The 19,767-nt window shown below is 35.9% G+C and overlaps 1 protein-coding gene and 1 long non-coding RNA gene across 2 annotated transcripts; both read left to right on the top strand.

Moving 5' to 3' along the window:
- The first annotated feature begins 12,139 nt into the window (after nt 1–12,139).
- LOC127082969 (uncharacterized) lies at nt 12,140–13,405 on the top strand. Its single transcript, XR_007788269.1, has 2 exons — nt 12,140–12,922; nt 13,028–13,405. It is a non-coding gene; the product is annotated as an uncharacterized LOC127082969 (long non-coding RNA).
- Nucleotides 13,406–15,852: 2,447 nt separating this feature from the next.
- Nucleotides 15,853–16,702, top strand: LOC127082968 (uncharacterized). Its single transcript, XM_051023202.1, has one exon. It carries the CDS (start codon nt 15,986–15,988, stop codon nt 16,517–16,519), a length of 534 nt encoding a protein of 177 aa, XP_050879159.1. The 5' UTR covers nt 15,853–15,985; the 3' UTR covers nt 16,520–16,702.
- Nucleotides 16,703–19,767: the final 3,065 nt, after the last annotated feature.

Genomic DNA, 19,767 nt, shown 5'->3' with positions numbered 1-19,767 from the left:
CTAAAATAGAATCAGTTCAAAGACTCTCTGTACACTTCAACAAGTTACAGTCTTTCTCACCTAATCTCTACCCGTGCAATTTCTACCTAAGCACTCTTAGATATGAGAACCCACTCACTACCCTTACAATCACACACCAGTGATTTTAAACAACAATCCCTTGAGAAAAGAAAATATTTTTCAATTACACACTCTTGATTTTACTTCACAGTTTTCAATTAAGAAGACACACTCTTGATCTTGCTTCACAGCTTTGATCAAGAAGACACACTCTTGATCTTATATATGATTTAGTTGGATATTCTGACTCGGATTATGCAGGTTGTAAAATTGATAGAAAAAGTACAAGTGGAACATGCCACATCCTAGGAAATGCATTAGTTTCTTGGGCATGCAAGAAATAAGCATGTGTTGCTCTTAGCACTGTAGAAGCAGAATACATTGCAGCGGGAAGTTGTTGTGCTCAGATTCTATGGCTAAAGCAACAATTGAGTGATTTCAGACTAAATCTTGGATGCATACCACTTTGATGCGACAATACAAGTTCAATAAATATAAAAAAGAACCCAATAATGCATTCTCCTACTAAACACATAGACATTCGACATCACTTCTTACGTGACCATGTGCTAAAAGGAGATGTTGAAGTCTCGTTCATGGATACGCATAATCAACTTGCCGACATATTCACAAAACCTTTCCTGAAGGAATCATTTTACAAAATTCGGAGGGAACTTGGTATTTTAGATTATTGTGACATTTGATTCTTCAAAATTAATTAGTACAAACACAAAGGTACACTCTCTCATTACTTCAATTTTTTATTTAAAATTTTATGTATGTGTTTCCTTACATGAGTTTTGAGAAAATTAATTTTTTGTGCCTTTATAATGTTTGTATGACATGTTTGCTTCATATAAAGTTGCTCAAGGATATTTAATAAAGTGTGTAATTGTTGGTTTCTTAAAATTCATTGCATGCTGATCCTAGTGAACATTCTATTTTTTTCATTTAGGTAATCAATTACACCTTATTCAGTAATCGATTGCATGCCTGCTTGCGTGACTCATTGCAGCGTTTTTGCATAGTGTAACCGATCACACCTCTCAGGGTAATCGATTACACCTGAACGATTTCCAGATTTTTTCTTTTTATTAAATGGGTGTTATTTGTCTCTATTTTTTATAAGTGCTTATTTATTAAGTTATCACTTTCCAATATTTTTTTGAACCCTTTCACTCTTCATCTCCCTTGAATCTTCCTTCAAACTTCTTCTTCTCTCATTTATTTCCACTATCCAAAATTAAAACTCCATTAAAACTGAAATTTTGGTATCAGATATGAGATGTCGAAGGTAATGTCACGACACTAATATCTGAGTTATGCAAACAGGATAAAGATAAAGAATAATAATGCAAGAGACACAAGCAATTGTTAACCCAGTTCGGTCCAACTCACCTACATCTGGGGGCTACCAAGCCAGGAAGGAAATTCACTAAAATAGAATCAGTTCAAAGACTCTCCGTACACTTTAACAAATTACAGTCTTTCTCACCTAATCTTTACCCGTGCAATTTCTACCTAAGCACTCTTAGATATGAGAACCCACTCACTTCCCTTACAATCACACACCAGTGATTTTAAACAACAATCCCTTGAGAAAAGAAAATACTTTTCAATTACACACTCTTGATTTTATTTCACAGTTTTCAATCAAGAAGACACACTCTTGATCTTGCTTCACAACTTTGATCAAGAAGACACACTCTTGATCTTGCTTCACAGCTTTGATCAAGAAGACACACACTCTTTCTTAACAGCTTTAGAGTGACAAATTACAACCACAAATCAGTCCAATTCAATCATCAATGGATGACTTGAATGACCTACAAGTCTTACGACTAAACAGACACAAACCCTAGCTCTCTCTATGTATTTCGCTCAGTCTTGGTTGTGTATTCAAACAGGTTTTCTAAGTCCCTTTTTATAGAAGCATTCTGCTGGGCTTGGACATCTTGAAAACCCTAAATCTATTTTCCAATCAAATCTTTTTATAACAGCTGGTTAGATCTCTTTGGAAAATAAGTAAATCTGGTTGTAATCAATGATTGAATGCGCCAGCTAATCAGATCTTCAATCATTCAAAGAGTGCCATTAATTGTGCAATCATAAAACACCAGACATTCATACTGAATGTTCCGTGTACAGGATGTCATGACATCGGGTCTGACATCCTGGAAAAATCCTGCATAATCCAATAATTCCTTTTATAGCTTTTAGCAGGAACAACCATATAAGATGTCATATCCTTGTGTATGTCATCTGAGACAATCCTGCATGAACATGTCTTTCATTTAAGCTCCAGTAGGTACAACCAATATCAGAAGCCATGGCATTGTATGTGGCATTCTGAAACAATCCTGCTTGCACATGTTCTTGAACTCCAGCAGGTACATAGGATATCTTATGTTAAGACATCATATATGACATCTTGTGAACACTCTTTGTTATACCAAAATTGCTGCCAACACTTAGAATCAACAAAAACCCCACTCATAAATCTCTCTATATTTTCAATATCTCTTACCCAAACCCCTTCCAAACTTCTCTTTAATATGCATGGCTCCTTCAAGAAAATACAAGGGAAAATCCAAAATTGAGGAAGCTAGCTCAGAACCTCAAGAAGTTGAACAACGTGCACCATCTCTCAAGACTAGAAGGCTAACTTTTGATTTCAGGAATCGGTCTCTCATGCTGGTAAAATATGGTAATCTCTCATCATTCCCTTCTCATAGTTTTGACTTTCCTAAGCTCATGAGACTGCAAGGAGTATACTTTATGGTTTCTGACACTGGAATTTTTTATCCGGATTTAGTTAAAGACTTTTATGAAAATCTAGCTATTCTTCCGGGTGATAATGATGTTCTCACATCTAAAGTTAAGAATACATATATTATCATGGATTCATAATCCTTTTTAAACTGTTGAGGAATTCCTTTTGTTGGTCAAGTGTTTCACCATTGGTTAGTCCCGGAATGGGACAGTTACATTAAGATGGATTATTTCTTCCATATATGTCGTGTATCTCAACAAGATATTCTTGGCAAGAAGAATCCAGCTTCTTCACAATTACTTTTGTTTGCAAAGAACCTGATTGTGACTGATAGGATGCTTTATTACTTGTTTACCTGTATGTTGATGCCGAAACACTCAAACCATTCCCAAATTGGTGATTTGGAGTTACAATTGATATATGCTATCAAAAATAAGATTCAAGTAAATTGGGCATACACTATCATGTATCATATGAAGCACCAACAATCCTTAATCGGTGGATTACCCTATGCTAGGTTAATCACCAAAATTTTGGAAGGTTGTGGAATAAATCTGAAATGGGAACCGAAGAAGGAGATGTCTGCTAGGGAAGTGAGATTAATGCTTCAGCGTCAGTTAGGAATACTAGTATCTTTTTGGACAAAGGTGACATGTATAAGTATAAATATGAACCCTTTAATGCTCCTCCACCGGCTCCGGAAGGCGAGTACACCAATGAAGTCCTCTATAACAAGATTTGTTTAGTTGAATCCACTATGATGTGTAACTATCGTGAGAAGATATTTGAGATGGCTTCCATTAAGAGACTATTGGAAAACCATAGCCAATCCCAAAACCCGGAAATTAGTGATGAAGAGGAAAGTGGTGAAGATGAAGGAGATGATGAATAGAATATGGAAATGTCGGAAAGTGATTAAAGTGGTTAAAATGATTAATGTGTTTGTTTTTTTATGGTTTTGTTTTGCTGGATTTTCTTGTTTTTAAATTTATGTTTTAATCATTATGTCTGGAAAAGTTGTTTTCTATTAAGTTATGCATTTTTGGTTGTTTTGTTATTTGTTTATGTGTTCATATTATATGATATATTATCATACAACATATGGTTGTTCATTGCTAAGTATTTCCCATCCTTTTTGCTAATGACAAAGAGGGAGAAGATATATTTGGATGTTGTATGTTTCTCTAACAATGCAGCTAGCAATCACTTTAAAATTCTCTCAATCATGGATCAAGGGGGGGGCTTTGATCAAATGGGAGTTTCAATTGTTAGAGAAAGTAAGATTGGATAAAACTTTCAATAAAGAGTTGACATCATCAAAAAGGGGGAGAATGTGAAGACAAGCTTCTCAAAGTGTTTTAATGAAGACATGGTTTATAAGAAAATATGCATCGCAAAAAGAATGGTTCAAGACTCAAGCACAATTCAAGTTTCACTTATAAAAGAATCTCAAGTCTTGAATATTTCTATTGATTTGATAAAATTATTAGGTATAAAGTTCTCAACTTCTCTATGTTAATTCAAGTGCTCAAGGTTTTCATTCATACATGTCATGTTTCATTTAGGCCTCTTAAATATTTTCATTTGGCCTTACAATTCTTTTTCAAATGCATTATGTCATTCTTCCTTGATGGTAATCGGTTACCAGGTTTGAAGTAATCAATTATCAGTTGTTTGCGCTGCCTCTTGTGACAAGTTTTGCAACAGGTAATTGGTTACCATGTTTTGGGTAATCGATTACATAGAAAAAAAATCAAATTTTTTAACATTGGTTCTGGTGTAACCAATTACACCATATTGTGTAATCGATTACCACTGAACCAATGGCAAAAAGAAATGCATTTTCTCATGAAAACCTTTTCTAAATTGTGTTCTTGAATTATGGCATTCATTCATGAATTATGATCATTTAGAAAGGTGTCTAAGGGTAATATATACCACATATTTTCAGAATTTGAACTCACCTCCTTCACACAAATATTTCAAACAATTTTTCTCTTCATCTTTTCAAATTTTCTCGAGTGTTTTTGATTAAATTTTCTGGTGAAACTTTCTACACATAACTTTCAATATATTCATATATGGTTTCATCCATACCATTCTCAGAGCACTTGTATTTCATAAAGAGAATTGATTGCTTAAAAGGAGAAGATCAATCAATAGATTGATATATTGTTCCATCTTTCAAAAACTTGTAAGAACTCATTGTTCTTGTTATCCTTGTTGTTCAGGATTGTTGGAAACAAGAGAGTCATTAAGAGAGGATTGTTCTCTTAGTGAAATTAGTGAAAAATCCAAGAGGATTTTTCTTAGTGTTCTTGTTAGAGTTTGTATAGAAAGACTATATTTTCTTATCCATAAGATCTAAAAATAATAAAATCTCTTACATATGGTAAGGGGACTGGAGTACTCTCGGATTGTGAGAGGAACCAGTATACATCTCGGTGTTCTTTACTTTTTGCACTTTACCGTTTCATTACATAACCAAACTAGAAAAGAAAGAATAAGTTTTCATAAAACAAATTTTTTTTTTTGAAAGAACCTAATTCACTCCCCCCCCCCCCTATTTCTCCCTCTCTTAGGTGCATACTCAACTTACACCTTAAGAATTCTTAGGCTTCTCCTTGGGGTATAGTCTTCTTGGAATATTCAGCTTTCTTTTCTTTTGAACTTTCTGGTGTCTTTCCATTCGATTGTGGCTCAGAAGAAAACACTTTTCCGCTTCAGGTCATGCCCCTAATTCCAGCAATATTAGTGACTGTTAGTTCTAGTACTTTAGGTTTGTCTCCTACATATGTTGTAGAGTTATAATTCCAAGGTACAAACTTAGTGCTTTCGAACGGGAATGATGCAGGAACATGGAAGATAATAGGGTCTTTTGAATTTACTCGTAATTGAAAAGGAACTCGAGATGGGACTGGAACTGGTATTTGCACGGATGTTTGGGAAGACATTGGAAACAGTACCTGAAATGGTGAGGGAGCTTCCATTTGTTGGTAAGGGATTTCAAAAGGCATGCACCCCTGAGATTCTATGAATGAGACATTTTCTATCTTTCTAGTATACCCAATTTGAACCAAACCCTCATTCATCATTTATTGAAGGCACTCCTTCATCCTTCCACATATGTCTGGATTGACGAGGCAAATTTTACAATTAGCATGTAACTCTTTGAATGTCTTGTAACCAATAAATTTTTCACGTATCTTTGATATGGGAGTCTTCACTTGATCTATCCTTTGGGTCAGAATGGTATCGCCTAGTCCTTCCACCGCATTGATAGTTGGACCACCATGTCTTGGCATTGGATTCCCCTTCACACTTGGACCTTCTGGAGCAAAGAGATAATATTGTGATCCAATAAGTCATATACCTTGAACTTGAGTACCAAACACTTCTCAGTAGTATGTCCCAGTGACCTAGCATGGAAGTCACACCCGGTGCTAGCATTGTAACCACGGGGAGGCGGATTTGGCGGAGGTGCCAGAGGTTTAATCTCTACCAATCCTTTTTGAATTAAGTATGGCAAGACCTGAGTATATGTTTTAGGTATGGGGTCAAATTCCTTCCATGGCCTTTGCTGGTCCCTCCGGGCGTACCCATTTTGTTGAGACGGTGCTCTAGCCTATTGTGCTTGAGGCCTAGAGTATGCCTGATGTGGATACTGATTAGGACCTACTGTAGCTAAGTAAGAATTATAAGGCGCATGAGAATTCCCTTCGACTGTGACAATGTTTGTCTCACCTTTCTTTGAATTGTTGGAGTACCTTTTGTTACTATTTTGATTTGAGGATGGTTTTCCAATCTTACCGCTTCTTAAGCCATTCTAAATTCCTTCCCCAATTATCACAAAGTCAGCAAATCCGGTAGATACTGAATCGATCATCTTTTTGTAGTAAGGGCCTTACAAGGTGGCCATAAACATGTCAACTAACTCGTTCTCAAAGAGTGGAGGTTGTACGCGAGAAGCCAATTCTCTCAACCTTTGGGCATATTCCTTGAAGGATTCACTGCCTTTTTGAGACAGATTCTGAAGTTGCACGCAATTGGAAGCCACGTCCAGGTTATATTTGTATTTCCTTAGGAAGGAATTATCTAGGTCCTCCCAAGTCTTGACATGGGTTCTTTCCAGCTGCATGTACCAATCTAGGGATACCCCACTTAGACTGTCTTATAAGGTATGAATCATTAGTTTCTCATTTGCTGTGTAGGCAGCCATTTTTCTAACGAACATACTGAGATGGTTCCTAGGGAAACTAACACCCTTGTATTTCTCGAAATCAAGAGTTTTGAACTTTTGAGGTATGGAAACGTCTAATAACAAGCACATCCCCATAACATCAACTCCGAAGATACTAAAACCATCAATCAACTTCAATCTTTCTTCTAGGATTTTATATTTGTCTTCAGTTCTTGTTTCCCCAATAGTGACAGCAGAATGAGTAGTTGGTTTACTTTCCTGGATCATGCCCCTAGGATCTTCCTGCTCGTATTGTTGGCTTAGATTCACATAGTTGTCTTATGGAATTGGTATTTGTACAGGAGGAGATGCCCCATTGTGAACAAGGGTTGGGATAGACCCTTCAGGGTAAAGGGTACCATCCTTAGCTTCTCCCATTGGATGTCAAAAGTAAATCTTTATAGAGAGTTACCATCATCGGGTGGAGGGGTAGATATGAAAGCAAACTTTCTTTTATCAGTCTCGACCACTCTTGCCAACATGTTGCTAATGGCTCTCGCGATTTGATCCATCTTGTCCTTCATTTCCTCCATATTCCTTTTGACTGAGTCCATATCCACTCTAAGTTCCGCCTGATTTTGTTCAAGTTGCTCCATGGCCTTTTTACGTTGAGCTCGAGTTTGGAGAGTCAGGTTGTCACGTTCGAAGATACTACGAAAAATATGAGAAAAATGATTTTTTTTTCTTTTCAATGCATAGGTAATGAAGTGTGCATGAATGCATGATGATGCATGTAAAAAAAAATTGTTTTTATTTCTTTAGGGAACATTCAAAATCTGTTATTGCACATTTTTTAGGAATATGAACATAATTGTAGATACCATGAAAATAACTTTATTCATAAATCTAAAGCAAAGGTTCGTATGAGGATGATGCCCGCTGATAACAATACATCAAAAAATAAAAACGGAAAGACAGATTCTTAAAAGAAAAAAAAACTAGAGTGGTACCTCCATGGATTTCTTCAAATGGGCCTTAAACCCTTTCAACATGACATCACACAACCTCATGAACTCAAGTACTTCTTAGGGAGTGTTGTGAAAGTTTGCAACACCATCAGCTCTTTTGTACATCCTATGGATGTATCGAACTAAGTTGTTGGTGAACTCTTCCAGATTGGAATGTTCAACCCTCCATGCTTCAGCCCGGTCACGTTGTTTCTGAATAATAGACTTGAGCAGGAGCGGTGAGGTCCCTTAGGTGCTGAATTTCTCCTTCTAACTGTGCGGCTTGAGCTGTTAGGACTTTGTGATCTTGGTTTTAAAGACGCACCTACTCTCTAAGGTTCAAGAGCTCTTGGTAGATCCTCCTCCAATCAAGTGGAAACATCTTCTCAGCTTTTACCCTTAGTTTTCGTTGTCTCGTAGCAGCAGCAGCTTGAGATTTCTCTAGTGCCCCTTCGAATCCATGGATTTGAATCAATATAATGCTTTCCCTCTCTTGTTGTTCCCATACGGCGAACTCCCATTACCTCTTCCAACTCTGAACTCCAGCTTGGGCTTCCTTTAAATTACTATTGATATTTTTAGAGTTAACTCTGACGCTGAATAAACCTTCTAATGTTTTTTGTCTTTTTCTTTATTCAGCTCGAAGTTCCTCCATATTCTCTAGGAGTTGCCTATCCTTTTGCTCAAGGTCATAGCTTATCCGGTTATTTTCGTAGGTTGTATCGTAAAGACTATGCTCTAAGCATTCCTTATCTTGTTCTAGCCTAGCAATAATGGCTTTGAGATGATCAACCTCCTCGATGGACATTGTAATAAGGTCAGGTACATCTGGGACATAAGCTGAGTCAATCACAAAAGGTAGCTTAATTAAACAGACCCTTTCCTTAACCCAAAGGGTGTAGGATTCTTTGGATGAAGTATCATTCCTCTTTAGCTTATTTTCCTTTGTATGCACCTTATCCCATTCACGGGTAACCTTTCTAAGCAATTCTTTGTGAGAGGTCTCTCCCCCATGTGAGATAAACTCATCCAGCTCATCTTCCTTAGGCCTCTCCCACATGGGGTGACCCAATTGTCTTAGAGCTAATACATGATTGTAATTAATGCACCCTTTGGAACCAATAAGGGGTACATTGGTAAAACTCCCACAATTGATAATTATATCCCTGTTGTTTACCTTTTTTGGGTACCATAGGATTGATCCTTCATTGAGGGACATAAGCTTTTGAGACCAAGCATAATTACCCTTGGTTTATATCATATGGATGTCCTTATAAATGTGTGAGGCAAACCATTGGTACAACAATGGAATGCAACAACATAGAGATCCCTTCTCTCTACTATGGCAGATGCTCATGGTGTATATATACATCAACTAGCAGAGCGGGCACGAATCTACCTCTAGATTCTTCACAGCCCAAAAGATGCTGATAGCAACCATATTAACAAAGTCGCTCCCATTAGGGAAAAGAACTATCCCAAACATTATTAAAGCTAAGACGTCAACATAGGACCCTCACCTTTATGCCCCAGTCATTCTTCGGGCTACTCCCTCCAAGTAACTTCTCTTGAGACCTTGGATGTCTCTGTCTTCTTTGTAGTGTGACAAAAGATCCTCGGTGGGTATCCCCAAAGTCACAGCCAATTCCTTAGGTTTTACTTTCTTCCCCATTCCCATGTAGGGTCCCTTTCTGTCTTTAGGAATGTCCAAGAATAAGCCAAATTCTTCTAATGTGGGGGCTAGCAGATAGTCTTGAAACAAGAAACACCGTAGGGGTGGATTATAGAATTCATCCAAGAGATCAAGAATCCTTTCATATTTGAGTGTAAACTTTCTCTGAATGGATTTGGGCATCAGACCTTGAAGAAACTTTAAGTTTTGGAAATCTGGCATGGTCACCTTGATACGGAGGGTTGTCCTTTTATTCATTTCCATCAAGCACCTACAACAAATTTTGAAATTCCCGAAATGATGGTAAATATATGAAAAAAAATTATTTTAATGCAAATGGCATAATGATATGAGTGTCTCTTGGTTTTAAAAAAATTTATGGTTGGGGTAATCATGTAAGTATGCCCTATATGGGATACGCTTCTTATGATTAGTCCGGATCTAAGAATAGACTACCCAATCCCCTCACTTGTAGAATATAAAGCTTTGGGTAAGATGACATCCCTAGAGTCATAGATTACACCCTTGTTTTACTATGATAAGGATCAAACATTCCCATGGTAATCCTTCAAGGTAAGTCTCATCTAGGCGGGACCTTAGTTACGACCCTTGTGGGCTGATAACATAAGGTTACCCTGATTTGAGGGTATTCTAGAAGAGGTTCCTAGAGTCATGTACCAAATTTAAAGTTCCATCATGAAGAAGTGTTATCCTTCTTATGACAAATCTTCTGAATTGGTCTATTCTAGGAGGAATCGTCATCGAAGACCCCACGAGATGAGAACCCCAATGGCCAAGACAGGACGGCCTCTTGCTTAAGCTTATACTTTTTCTCAAGCCTGGGTTTTAGCTTCTCACATAGTATCAATCCCAACCAATGATATGAGAGTTTAATAAGATAAGAGAATAATAAGGAGCGTAAATTATAAAAGAAAATAAATAAATGAGAAGCAGTAAAAAAAAAGTAAGCAAACCAAGGAAACATACAAAACCCTAAAATCGGAGGTTAGGACGCACTCTCTTTAGGGAAGTATAAGAATTCCCCAATAGAGTCGCCAGCTGTCGCGGCTGGAAAAATGACAGAGTCACCACCATCCTTTATTCATTCCTAAGGAACAGATAAATAATGATAAAACTTGTAAATTAAGGGTGAGATACTGGGTTCGGGAGTCGGTTAAGTAGGGGAGAGGTGTTAGGCACCCCTTACCTCCATTGTACTCAATGGGATCCTCCTACAATTCTAGGGTTATTGTGTGTTTCTAAGGTGTTTGCTTGATTACTAATTAACTCTTAATTGTTTATTATATTTACCAAATATATTTTTTACTTAAATGGAGGTGAGACCCAAAAACGTTTTTTATAATTGTACTCGCTGGAGTTTACAATCCTATGCCTACGCACCTTCGCATTACGCGAGGGATCAGAGTACTGTAGTTCTTCTTAAAAATGTTGGTTGGTTGGTTATTTTTGTCCCTTGAAAACCTCTCACATATCGAGGACGGAGAAATACTTAATTTTAGAAAAAATGCCTCAATACACTAGGATAGAGGTCTTACGATTTGAAGTGAGTTTGAATTTATTTTATCCTTTTATCCCTTGTAAAAATATTATTTTAATTTATTAAAGAAAATAAATCAGGAATCATAATTTTGTCTTAGGAATAACCCTTTATCCCGATTTAACCTTTGATAACCCTTTAGTTTTATCTCAAATTGTATTCCATGTCTTTATCCCGCTTTAACTTAAAAATATCATATAATTTAATTGATAACAATATATTAAAGAAGTTATGATAATATAATACAAAAATAAAATAAAATTAGAGGTAATACAAATAAATTAAATTGAATATCATAAGATATATCCCTTTTCCTGATTTTATCCCATTTTATATCCCCTAAAACCCTAAGTATTATCCCAATTCCATCTCATAATTCCTGATTTAATTAATCCTAATATAAATAATATAACCCCTAATTAATTAGAATATTACTATTATAATTAATTAATTAATTAGATAAATAAATATCATTAGTGAATAAATGACAAAAATCTAATTTTTATTTTAATTGAATTAACCCTAAATATTAAATTGATAAATTTTAATTAATAGTTAATTAAGTAATTAATTAACTAAAAATTAATAAAACGAGAAGGGGGTGTATGTTAAAAGGGATTAGCAATGGGCCTTTGATTGGGGGGTGTCAAAAATAAAATGCACAAAGCCCAACAGAAGTTAAGCCCAGACGTTGGCCAGTAGGTCCATGGAGAGAGTCAAGATGTTGACTCTCTTCGGGGCGTTTGATTGGTCAAACACGGTCAAGGCAGATCGCATCATTTGCATTGGATCTGTGTACCAGATGCAGTAAACCCAAGGGACGATCGGGATCACAAGTCAACCGAGGGTGCGTGATAAGCTCGTACGCGCCATAACGGTAAAAGTATGTTGATCGCAAGGTCATAAGGGTGGAAAGTGTTGGGAATCAAGTGATGAGATGGAGGAGTATAAAGCCTTACCTCTCTCAGAAATGACTCATTTTTCATTTCTCGACTCTCTCTCTAAAATATTTCTCTATGAACCTCTCTCCCTCTAAACCTCTCTTCTCTCTTTTCTTCTCCCTCCGGCCTCCATCTCTCTTTCACCCACCACTTACCGGACCACCACGTTCATCATGTTCATCATGAACGTGATAAACATCAACCCAGAAACCTCAACCCAACCCAGGAACTGTCGTCCCCCACCCGGGACCGTTGTGAAACCCAGACTTACGTTTGAAGCTCAACCGGAGTCTCCAACCGATGTTCATCTTGGTTATGAACACCAATCCTAAACCAAGAACCTTAACCTTGACTTTATGAACCCTAACCCAAAACACTTTGCCGAGATGAACCCTAACCCCTTCGTGATGAACCCTACCTTTGAAGAAAACGAACCTTCATCTTCTTCCTTCGTCTGAACCTTAACCTAACCCATATCTAACCTTAACCTACTCAGAATCAACTCAAGCCTTCATTAAATGATAGATTCAAACCCCCAAACACCAATCAGACATCAAACAATCAATATTATCCAAACATACCACAAACCAAAAATCAAATTATCCAGACCCTAATCCCTAAATTTTAACTCCAATCGCATACAACAACAGGAACATCACATAATCAAATAAAGTGGGTAATTCATCGCAGTTCTACTCACCTACGGAGATGAGAATTTCTCCGATAAAAAGGTAATCACTTCGAACTTTTTCTTTTCCCCTTTGTGTCGGTGTTAATCCGACTCTTTCCTTCTCTAATTCTTTTTCTTTGTTTTGGTGCGAGATACCATTGGACAGTAAAAGAGGCTGAGCTTTGAAGAATTAGGATTTTAATGTACAACCCTAACCTTAATTGGATTAAAGCTTTGGTGAGGGTTCTGGGTGCTGCAACAATGGATTCTGGGGGTTTTCTTTTTCGTTCCCTATTATGTTTAATCCTTATGTTTATATAGATTAAAATTAGGTTTAGGATTTAATTTTGATTGTATCTTTTCGGAAATTTGTAATTTGATTATGATTGTGATTTTATTTTATTTTTTGACTCTGTTTAGAAATAGAATCATGGTTTGTAATTTCAATGTACTTAGTATGGTTTTGATGTGTATTTCGTGATTTTGAATGTAAATAGAAAGTTTTGATTAAAAAATGAAAATTGCTGGTTTCGATTTTGTTTCATTCTGTGCGTGAAATCAAGGGTTGATTGAGGAAGGCGGTGAACAGGGTTTTGAGTCAAAAATGACCCGGTTCAATGATAAGTTTGGGTCACGTTCGACCCAACTAAAATGTGGACTTGGTTCACACTTGACCCAATTGAGAAAGGCTCGATCTGGGCTAACTCAAACATATGTAATAGATGCCTAATAATAATAACCCAAGGTACAAAAATAAAAAGGATAAAAATTGATTAGATAATAACTTAATTCTAATATTCATTAATTAACAATATTAATATTCTAATAATAAGAAATTATAATAATAAAATAAATAATAATGTTGATAAATAATAATAATAATAAAATAAATAAATAATAATAATGTTAATAACTAATAATTTAACTTTTAAAAATATAATTATTTAATTTGAATAATTTAGAAATTGGTCAATACATAATTAATTTTAAAAGATCCAATTAAAATACTAACATCAATCCAAACCCACCTAAAACAACTTAATATTCTAAACAAATTTGCTAATATTAAAATGAATTCAATTAACACTTATCAATAATCGAAGTCAATCTTAACCCTAATGTCATCCCTAAAACCTGATTTAATCCTAAATGAATATATATAAAACTAAATATTCTCATGAAAAGTCAAAATGGTCCCCCTTTGACTTTTTTGTTATTGGGGTTGACCCGGTGAAAATAGAAAGATTAGGTGGTCAAAATTTGGGTTACGACAATTGCCCCTATTTAATCAGCTTCAGAATGAGATGATGATGACGATGAACCTTCGTCTTCTTCAGGCGGAGATGGTTAAATATAGAGAGAAAACCTCAATTATGACCACGAAATTAGTAGACCCTGGGGATGAGTGAGGATTGGACATCCATGACACTATGCTGGCCTCTGAGCCCTCTCATGATGGAAACCCTTAGAACAAAAATCCCGATGAAACCGCATGGTAAACCCTTTATAAAATTATGATGAAACCCCTTTGATCATATTCTAGTTGAACCCCTTGATAAAAATTCCAGTAGAACCCCTTGATTGGCTTATGGTAGAATTCCCTTGATAGAATTCTTTGATAAAACCCCTAGGTGTAATCCTTTGATAAAATCCCTTGTACAGGTGACGGAAATCTTTATATAATCCTGGTGAAATTCCTTTAAAGACTTACAGGGAACGAGCTTGCAAGTGAAGTCCTTTATTGAAAGGTGTTGTTGAAGACATTGACATATTATTGTAAATTAGATCTTTCCTTTATCTTCACACGATATAGTAGGCATTTCGCGAATAATTTGTTCATCAGTGTCTTTGACATATACTGATTATCTAATTTTTCTCAAATCTTATTCGGAGTCGTCAGGTCTAGGACATGATACATCACCTCGTCCAAAATACATAGGCGAACCAATCTTGCGCTCTTCTCCTTCATCTCTGTCCAATCAATATCCTTCATCACATTTGATTTTGTCTCACGCAACACCTTTTGTAGACTTTGTTGAGCCAACAATCCTTAACCCCCCTTTGTCATAATCTAAAATTACATGTTTCGTCGAATCTTGTTATTTCGAATTTCGGCCTAGGGTTAATCGTGATCTTGTATCAATTGTTAGAATAATAACTAATATAGAAAGTTATAGATAAACGAAAGTAAAAGACAATAACCACAATTGATTTTTATTAAGGTAGTTCGTTCAATTAGCCAACCTCTGCACCTAGTTATATTTTCCTTTGATTTATATAATATGAATTACTTAGAATTTTAGTGTGACAAGTCATATATATATATATATATATATATATATATATATATATATATATATATATATATATATATATATATATATATATATATATATAATAGAGTTCAATTTATTAAAATCTCAATTCTCGATTACTCGCAGAAACAATTATTTTTATCCATAATTTTTAACAATTCTCAACAACACAATAGTCTGAATAATACGAGTCTTACTCAACAATAAATATTTCAAACAAATAAGGATTATACTGTTTTTAATACACTTTTGGATCCCCCTACGCTACAATTCATAACTTTTTGTTACCAATGTTAGTTAAAATTCATCAAAAAACTTGAAGAAAACAACACCATGGGGAGTACCTATATAAATTCATGGCTTCACACTCATGGAGATAGGCTTTAATATTAGGCAGTTCCAAGTGTTCTATGCTATCCCAAAATTCACCGATAACTATCTGCATTATTAAATTAGGTAGTTCCAAGTGTGCAGAAATAAATTAGTTTCGATGCTCATTGGAAAAGTAGATTCGGATACAAAGTTTCGTATATAAATTAGAGGTTACTAATTTACACTCGTTCTTTTTTGTAGTTTCTGTAAATTATTGTAATAATGCGCACTATTTTATATACTTTGTAATTTATTCTTATCACATTACATTAAATATTTGTTTCCCTCTCTTCATAATTGGAAAGTTAGATTCTAATAATGTTATGATGTTCATAGTAGTGTCTATATAAGGGGCGTCCAAGAGCTCAATAACTTCATCATTCAAACAGCTATCAGCAAAACTTGTGTGAATTGATACTTTCCATTCCTCCAACAAGATGCAAAGCAGGAAGATCCATGGATACCCACAACAGCAATACTATGGCGATGATAGCTCGTGGATGGAAACTAAGGCTCAACAGCTACAGAGCCAAGGATATCCACAGACACAGCAATATCCAGGCATGAAACCAGGTTATGGCAAGGATTCTGATTACTCCATGCCAAATCATAATATGTATCATCAGGACAGCAAGCCTCGTGACCATGGTCATGGTCATAACTATGATAATAATCATGGTTATGGCAATGGCCAAGCATTCCCTTTTGGTGCTACCACTAATCACTCACCTCAACATGGTAAGCCATTCAAACACGGTGGTGGTGGCCACAATGACTATGTGTCAGAGCATGAGTATGAAGTTTACAAGGAAGAGCGTATTGGTTCTGGCGCGACGAAGAGGGATGAAGTGAGATATGAAAGGCGTGGAACATATGGAGGAGATGTTCATCAGGCCAGCCCATATGGATACAATAATAATCCTCATGGTCATGGAGCAAAGAAAGGCAACTGGACACTAAAGGGAGTCTAATATGCTTGGTTACTGTTGTTGCTACCTCTGAATCCAGCCAGTACTAATAAATGGTGTGCTTTGTTTTCTATTTTCTTGTTGTAATAAGATCATGCCCCATATAATATATGGTGCTTCATATATATGATCAATGTTATCTGTAACTCATTATGAAGCTATAATAAGACATATGTGGATTTATATGTTGGATACTGATTAATTGTTCAATTGCTTCATCAAATCAAACTCTTTAGCTCACTATCCATATAAAGTTAGTTGAGGATGTTCTTCAATTAATGACACAAATATATATCTTCTTTCTAAGTTTATGATGGTGCTTCATGCATTCTGTATTTTCTTTTCTACCTTTTATTTGCATCACTTTGGTGTAATAATGCTAGTGATGCCATCATAAGTCTGTTGTTTAAATAGAAACACTTAATTGGATTGTCTACTATTACTATCATGACAGTTCGATTTTAAGTTAGCGGCTGAAATTGTTTTATTGTGTGAAATTGATTTTAAAATCTAACCAGAAGATGTCAATGTCATTAAAATTGGCTTCTTACCTTTCTCATTGTTATTTCTTGAATATATAGAGGTTACAAGGCTATACAAGTAATTACACTAAATAATTACATTTAATGAGAACAAATCAATTCCTGATTTATTTCCCTTATTCTAGGAACAAATTCTTATTCTAATAACAAACTAATTCCTATTCACATCCCCCCTCAAATTGATGCTGCTGGTCAATAAGCATCAATTTGCTAACAAGAAACTGATGACGTGGACGCGGAACAGCCTTTGTAAGAATATCAGCAACCTGTAATTGAGTACTGACATGAGGAAGTGATATTAGTCGGTCATCATATGCGTCACGGATTGAGTGACAATCAACTTCGATATGTTTGGTGCGTTCATGAAAAACAGGATTTGCTACGATTTGGATGGCACTTGTATTATCAGCATAAAGTGAAGTTGGCTCTATTTGAGGAAATCCAAGTTCAGCCAAAAGACCACGAAGCCAAATTATTTCAGAACAAGCAGCAGACATGACACGATACTCAGATTCAGTAGAAGATTTAGAGACTCTCGCTTGTTTCTTACTTTTCCATGAGATCAATGAAGAGCCAAGAAACATGCACCAACCAGTGACAGATCGTCGAGTATCAGGACACCCTGCCCAATCGGCATCACTATAAGCACTCAATTTAGGAGCAACTCCAGTAGGAAAGAATAAACCACGATGAGAGCTTCCCTTCAAGTAACGAATGATACGACGAACCGCAGCCAAGTGAAGATGACGAGGAGAATGCATGAACTGACTAACTTGTTGAACAGCAAAAGATATGTCAGGGCGAGTAATAGTCAAGTAGTTGAGGCTACCCACAAGTTGTCGATACAAAAAGGGGTCAGACAAAAGATCACCATTTTCACGATGATATTTGACATTAACCTCAAGAGGAGTATCTACCGGATTAGCCGATTCGAGACCGGCCATAGAAATCAAATCTGTAGCATATTTATGTTGATGGAGAAAGATGCCCTTTGATGTAGAATTAACCTCAAGACCAAGAAAATAATGTAAATTACCCAGATCTTTCATGTGAAATGAGGCCTGTAACTGTTGCTTAAGTCGTTGAATAGAAACATGATCAGAACCAGTAATAACCATATCATCAACATATAAAAGAAGCAAAACAATACCCGCAGACGTGCTATGAATAAATAATGAGGCATCATACTGACTCTGATTAAAGGAGAATCCAAGTAGAGTGGAGCGGAATTTCTCGTACCATGCTCTAGGTGCCTGTTTTAAACCATATAAAGAGCGTTTGAGTTTGCACACGCCTCTAGATGAAGAAAATAAGCCTTGAGGTGGAGTCATATAAATATCTTCTGTCAGGTCACCATGAAGAAAAGCATTCTTCACATCCATTTGATGAAGAGACCACCCACTAGAAGCAGCTATAGAGATGATCGTGCGAACAGTTGTCATTTTGGCAACCGGTGCAAATGTCTCATCATAATCAATTCCATATTCCTGCTTGTTTCCTAAAGCAACCAAGCGAGCCTTGTAACGGTTGAGGGACCCATCGGAATTCAATTTCACAGAATACACCCATTTGCAACCTATAGGTTTGACATCAGGAGGACAAGAGACAATATCCCATGTGAAATTCTCTTGAAGAGCTTGAAGCTCTTCATTCATTGCTTTTACCCATCGCACATCTTTAACAGCCTGTGAGTAACAAGAAGGAATAGATATGCTAGAGAATGTGGCAGTCAAAGAAGTATGCGAGGAATCATACCTGTCTGGTGAATATCTATCTGGTGCAAAGAAAGGCAACTGGACACTAAAGGGAGTCTAATATGCTTGGTTACTGTTGTTGCTACCTCTGAATCCAGCCAGTACTAATAAATGGTGTGCTTTGTTTTCTATTTTCTTGTTGTAATAAGATCATGCCCCATATAATATATGGTGCTTCATATATATGATCAATGTTATCTGTAACTCATTATGAAGCTATAATAAGACATATGTGGATTTATATATTGGATACTGATTAATTGTTCAATTGCTTCATCAAATCAAACTCTTTAGCTCACTATCCATATAAAGTTAGTTGAGGATGTTCTTCAATTAATGACACAAATATATATCTTCTTTCTAAGTTTATGATGGTGCTTCATGCATTCTGTATTTTCTTTTTTTATTTGCATCACTTTGGTGTAATAATGCTAGTGATGCCATCATAAGTCTGTTGTTTAAATAGAAACACTTAATTGGATTGTCTACTATTACTATCATGACCGTTCGATTTTAAGTTAGCGGCTGAAATTGTTTTATTGTGTGAAATTTAATTTTAAAATCTAACCAGACGATGTGATAGGGTCCTAGGTATCAAATAAAGTTGTTATTTCGAGTATAACAAAACTCCAGAGGAAAAAAGAATAATTGTGTAAGGTTGTAATTCATTCCTTTTCATTTCATTCAAGATGGCTATTTAAAGAGCCTTGATTTGTTACAATAGTGGATCTTGCTACAGGTGTACACAAATCCTTTAATTTAGAAAAAAAACAAAGTAAAAGGATAAGGCAAGGTGGCTACAGCTAAGAATAGTACTATGAGCTACAATTCTCTAGAATATTCCTAGCTAACTTCATGAGCTGTCATCAATTCATTTCCTAGAGTATCTTCCAACCATTTGGACTCTTTTCTAACTTTTTTCCCCCTAGTGGACTGAGGGCCACTGTCATTGGGT

Source organism: Lathyrus oleraceus, chromosome 5 (genome assembly GCF_024323335.1).
Source record: "Lathyrus oleraceus cultivar Zhongwan6 chromosome 5, CAAS_Psat_ZW6_1.0, whole genome shotgun sequence".
NCBI lineage: Eukaryota > Viridiplantae > Streptophyta > Magnoliopsida > Fabales > Fabaceae > Lathyrus > Lathyrus oleraceus.
This window is presented reverse-complemented; position numbering and strand designations above follow the sequence as displayed.

Excerpts from the sequence above, each read along its gene's own strand:
- LOC127082968 (XM_051023202.1), top strand. The coding sequence starts at position 15,986 with ATGCAAAGCAGGAAGATCCATGGATACCCACAACAGCAATACTATGGC.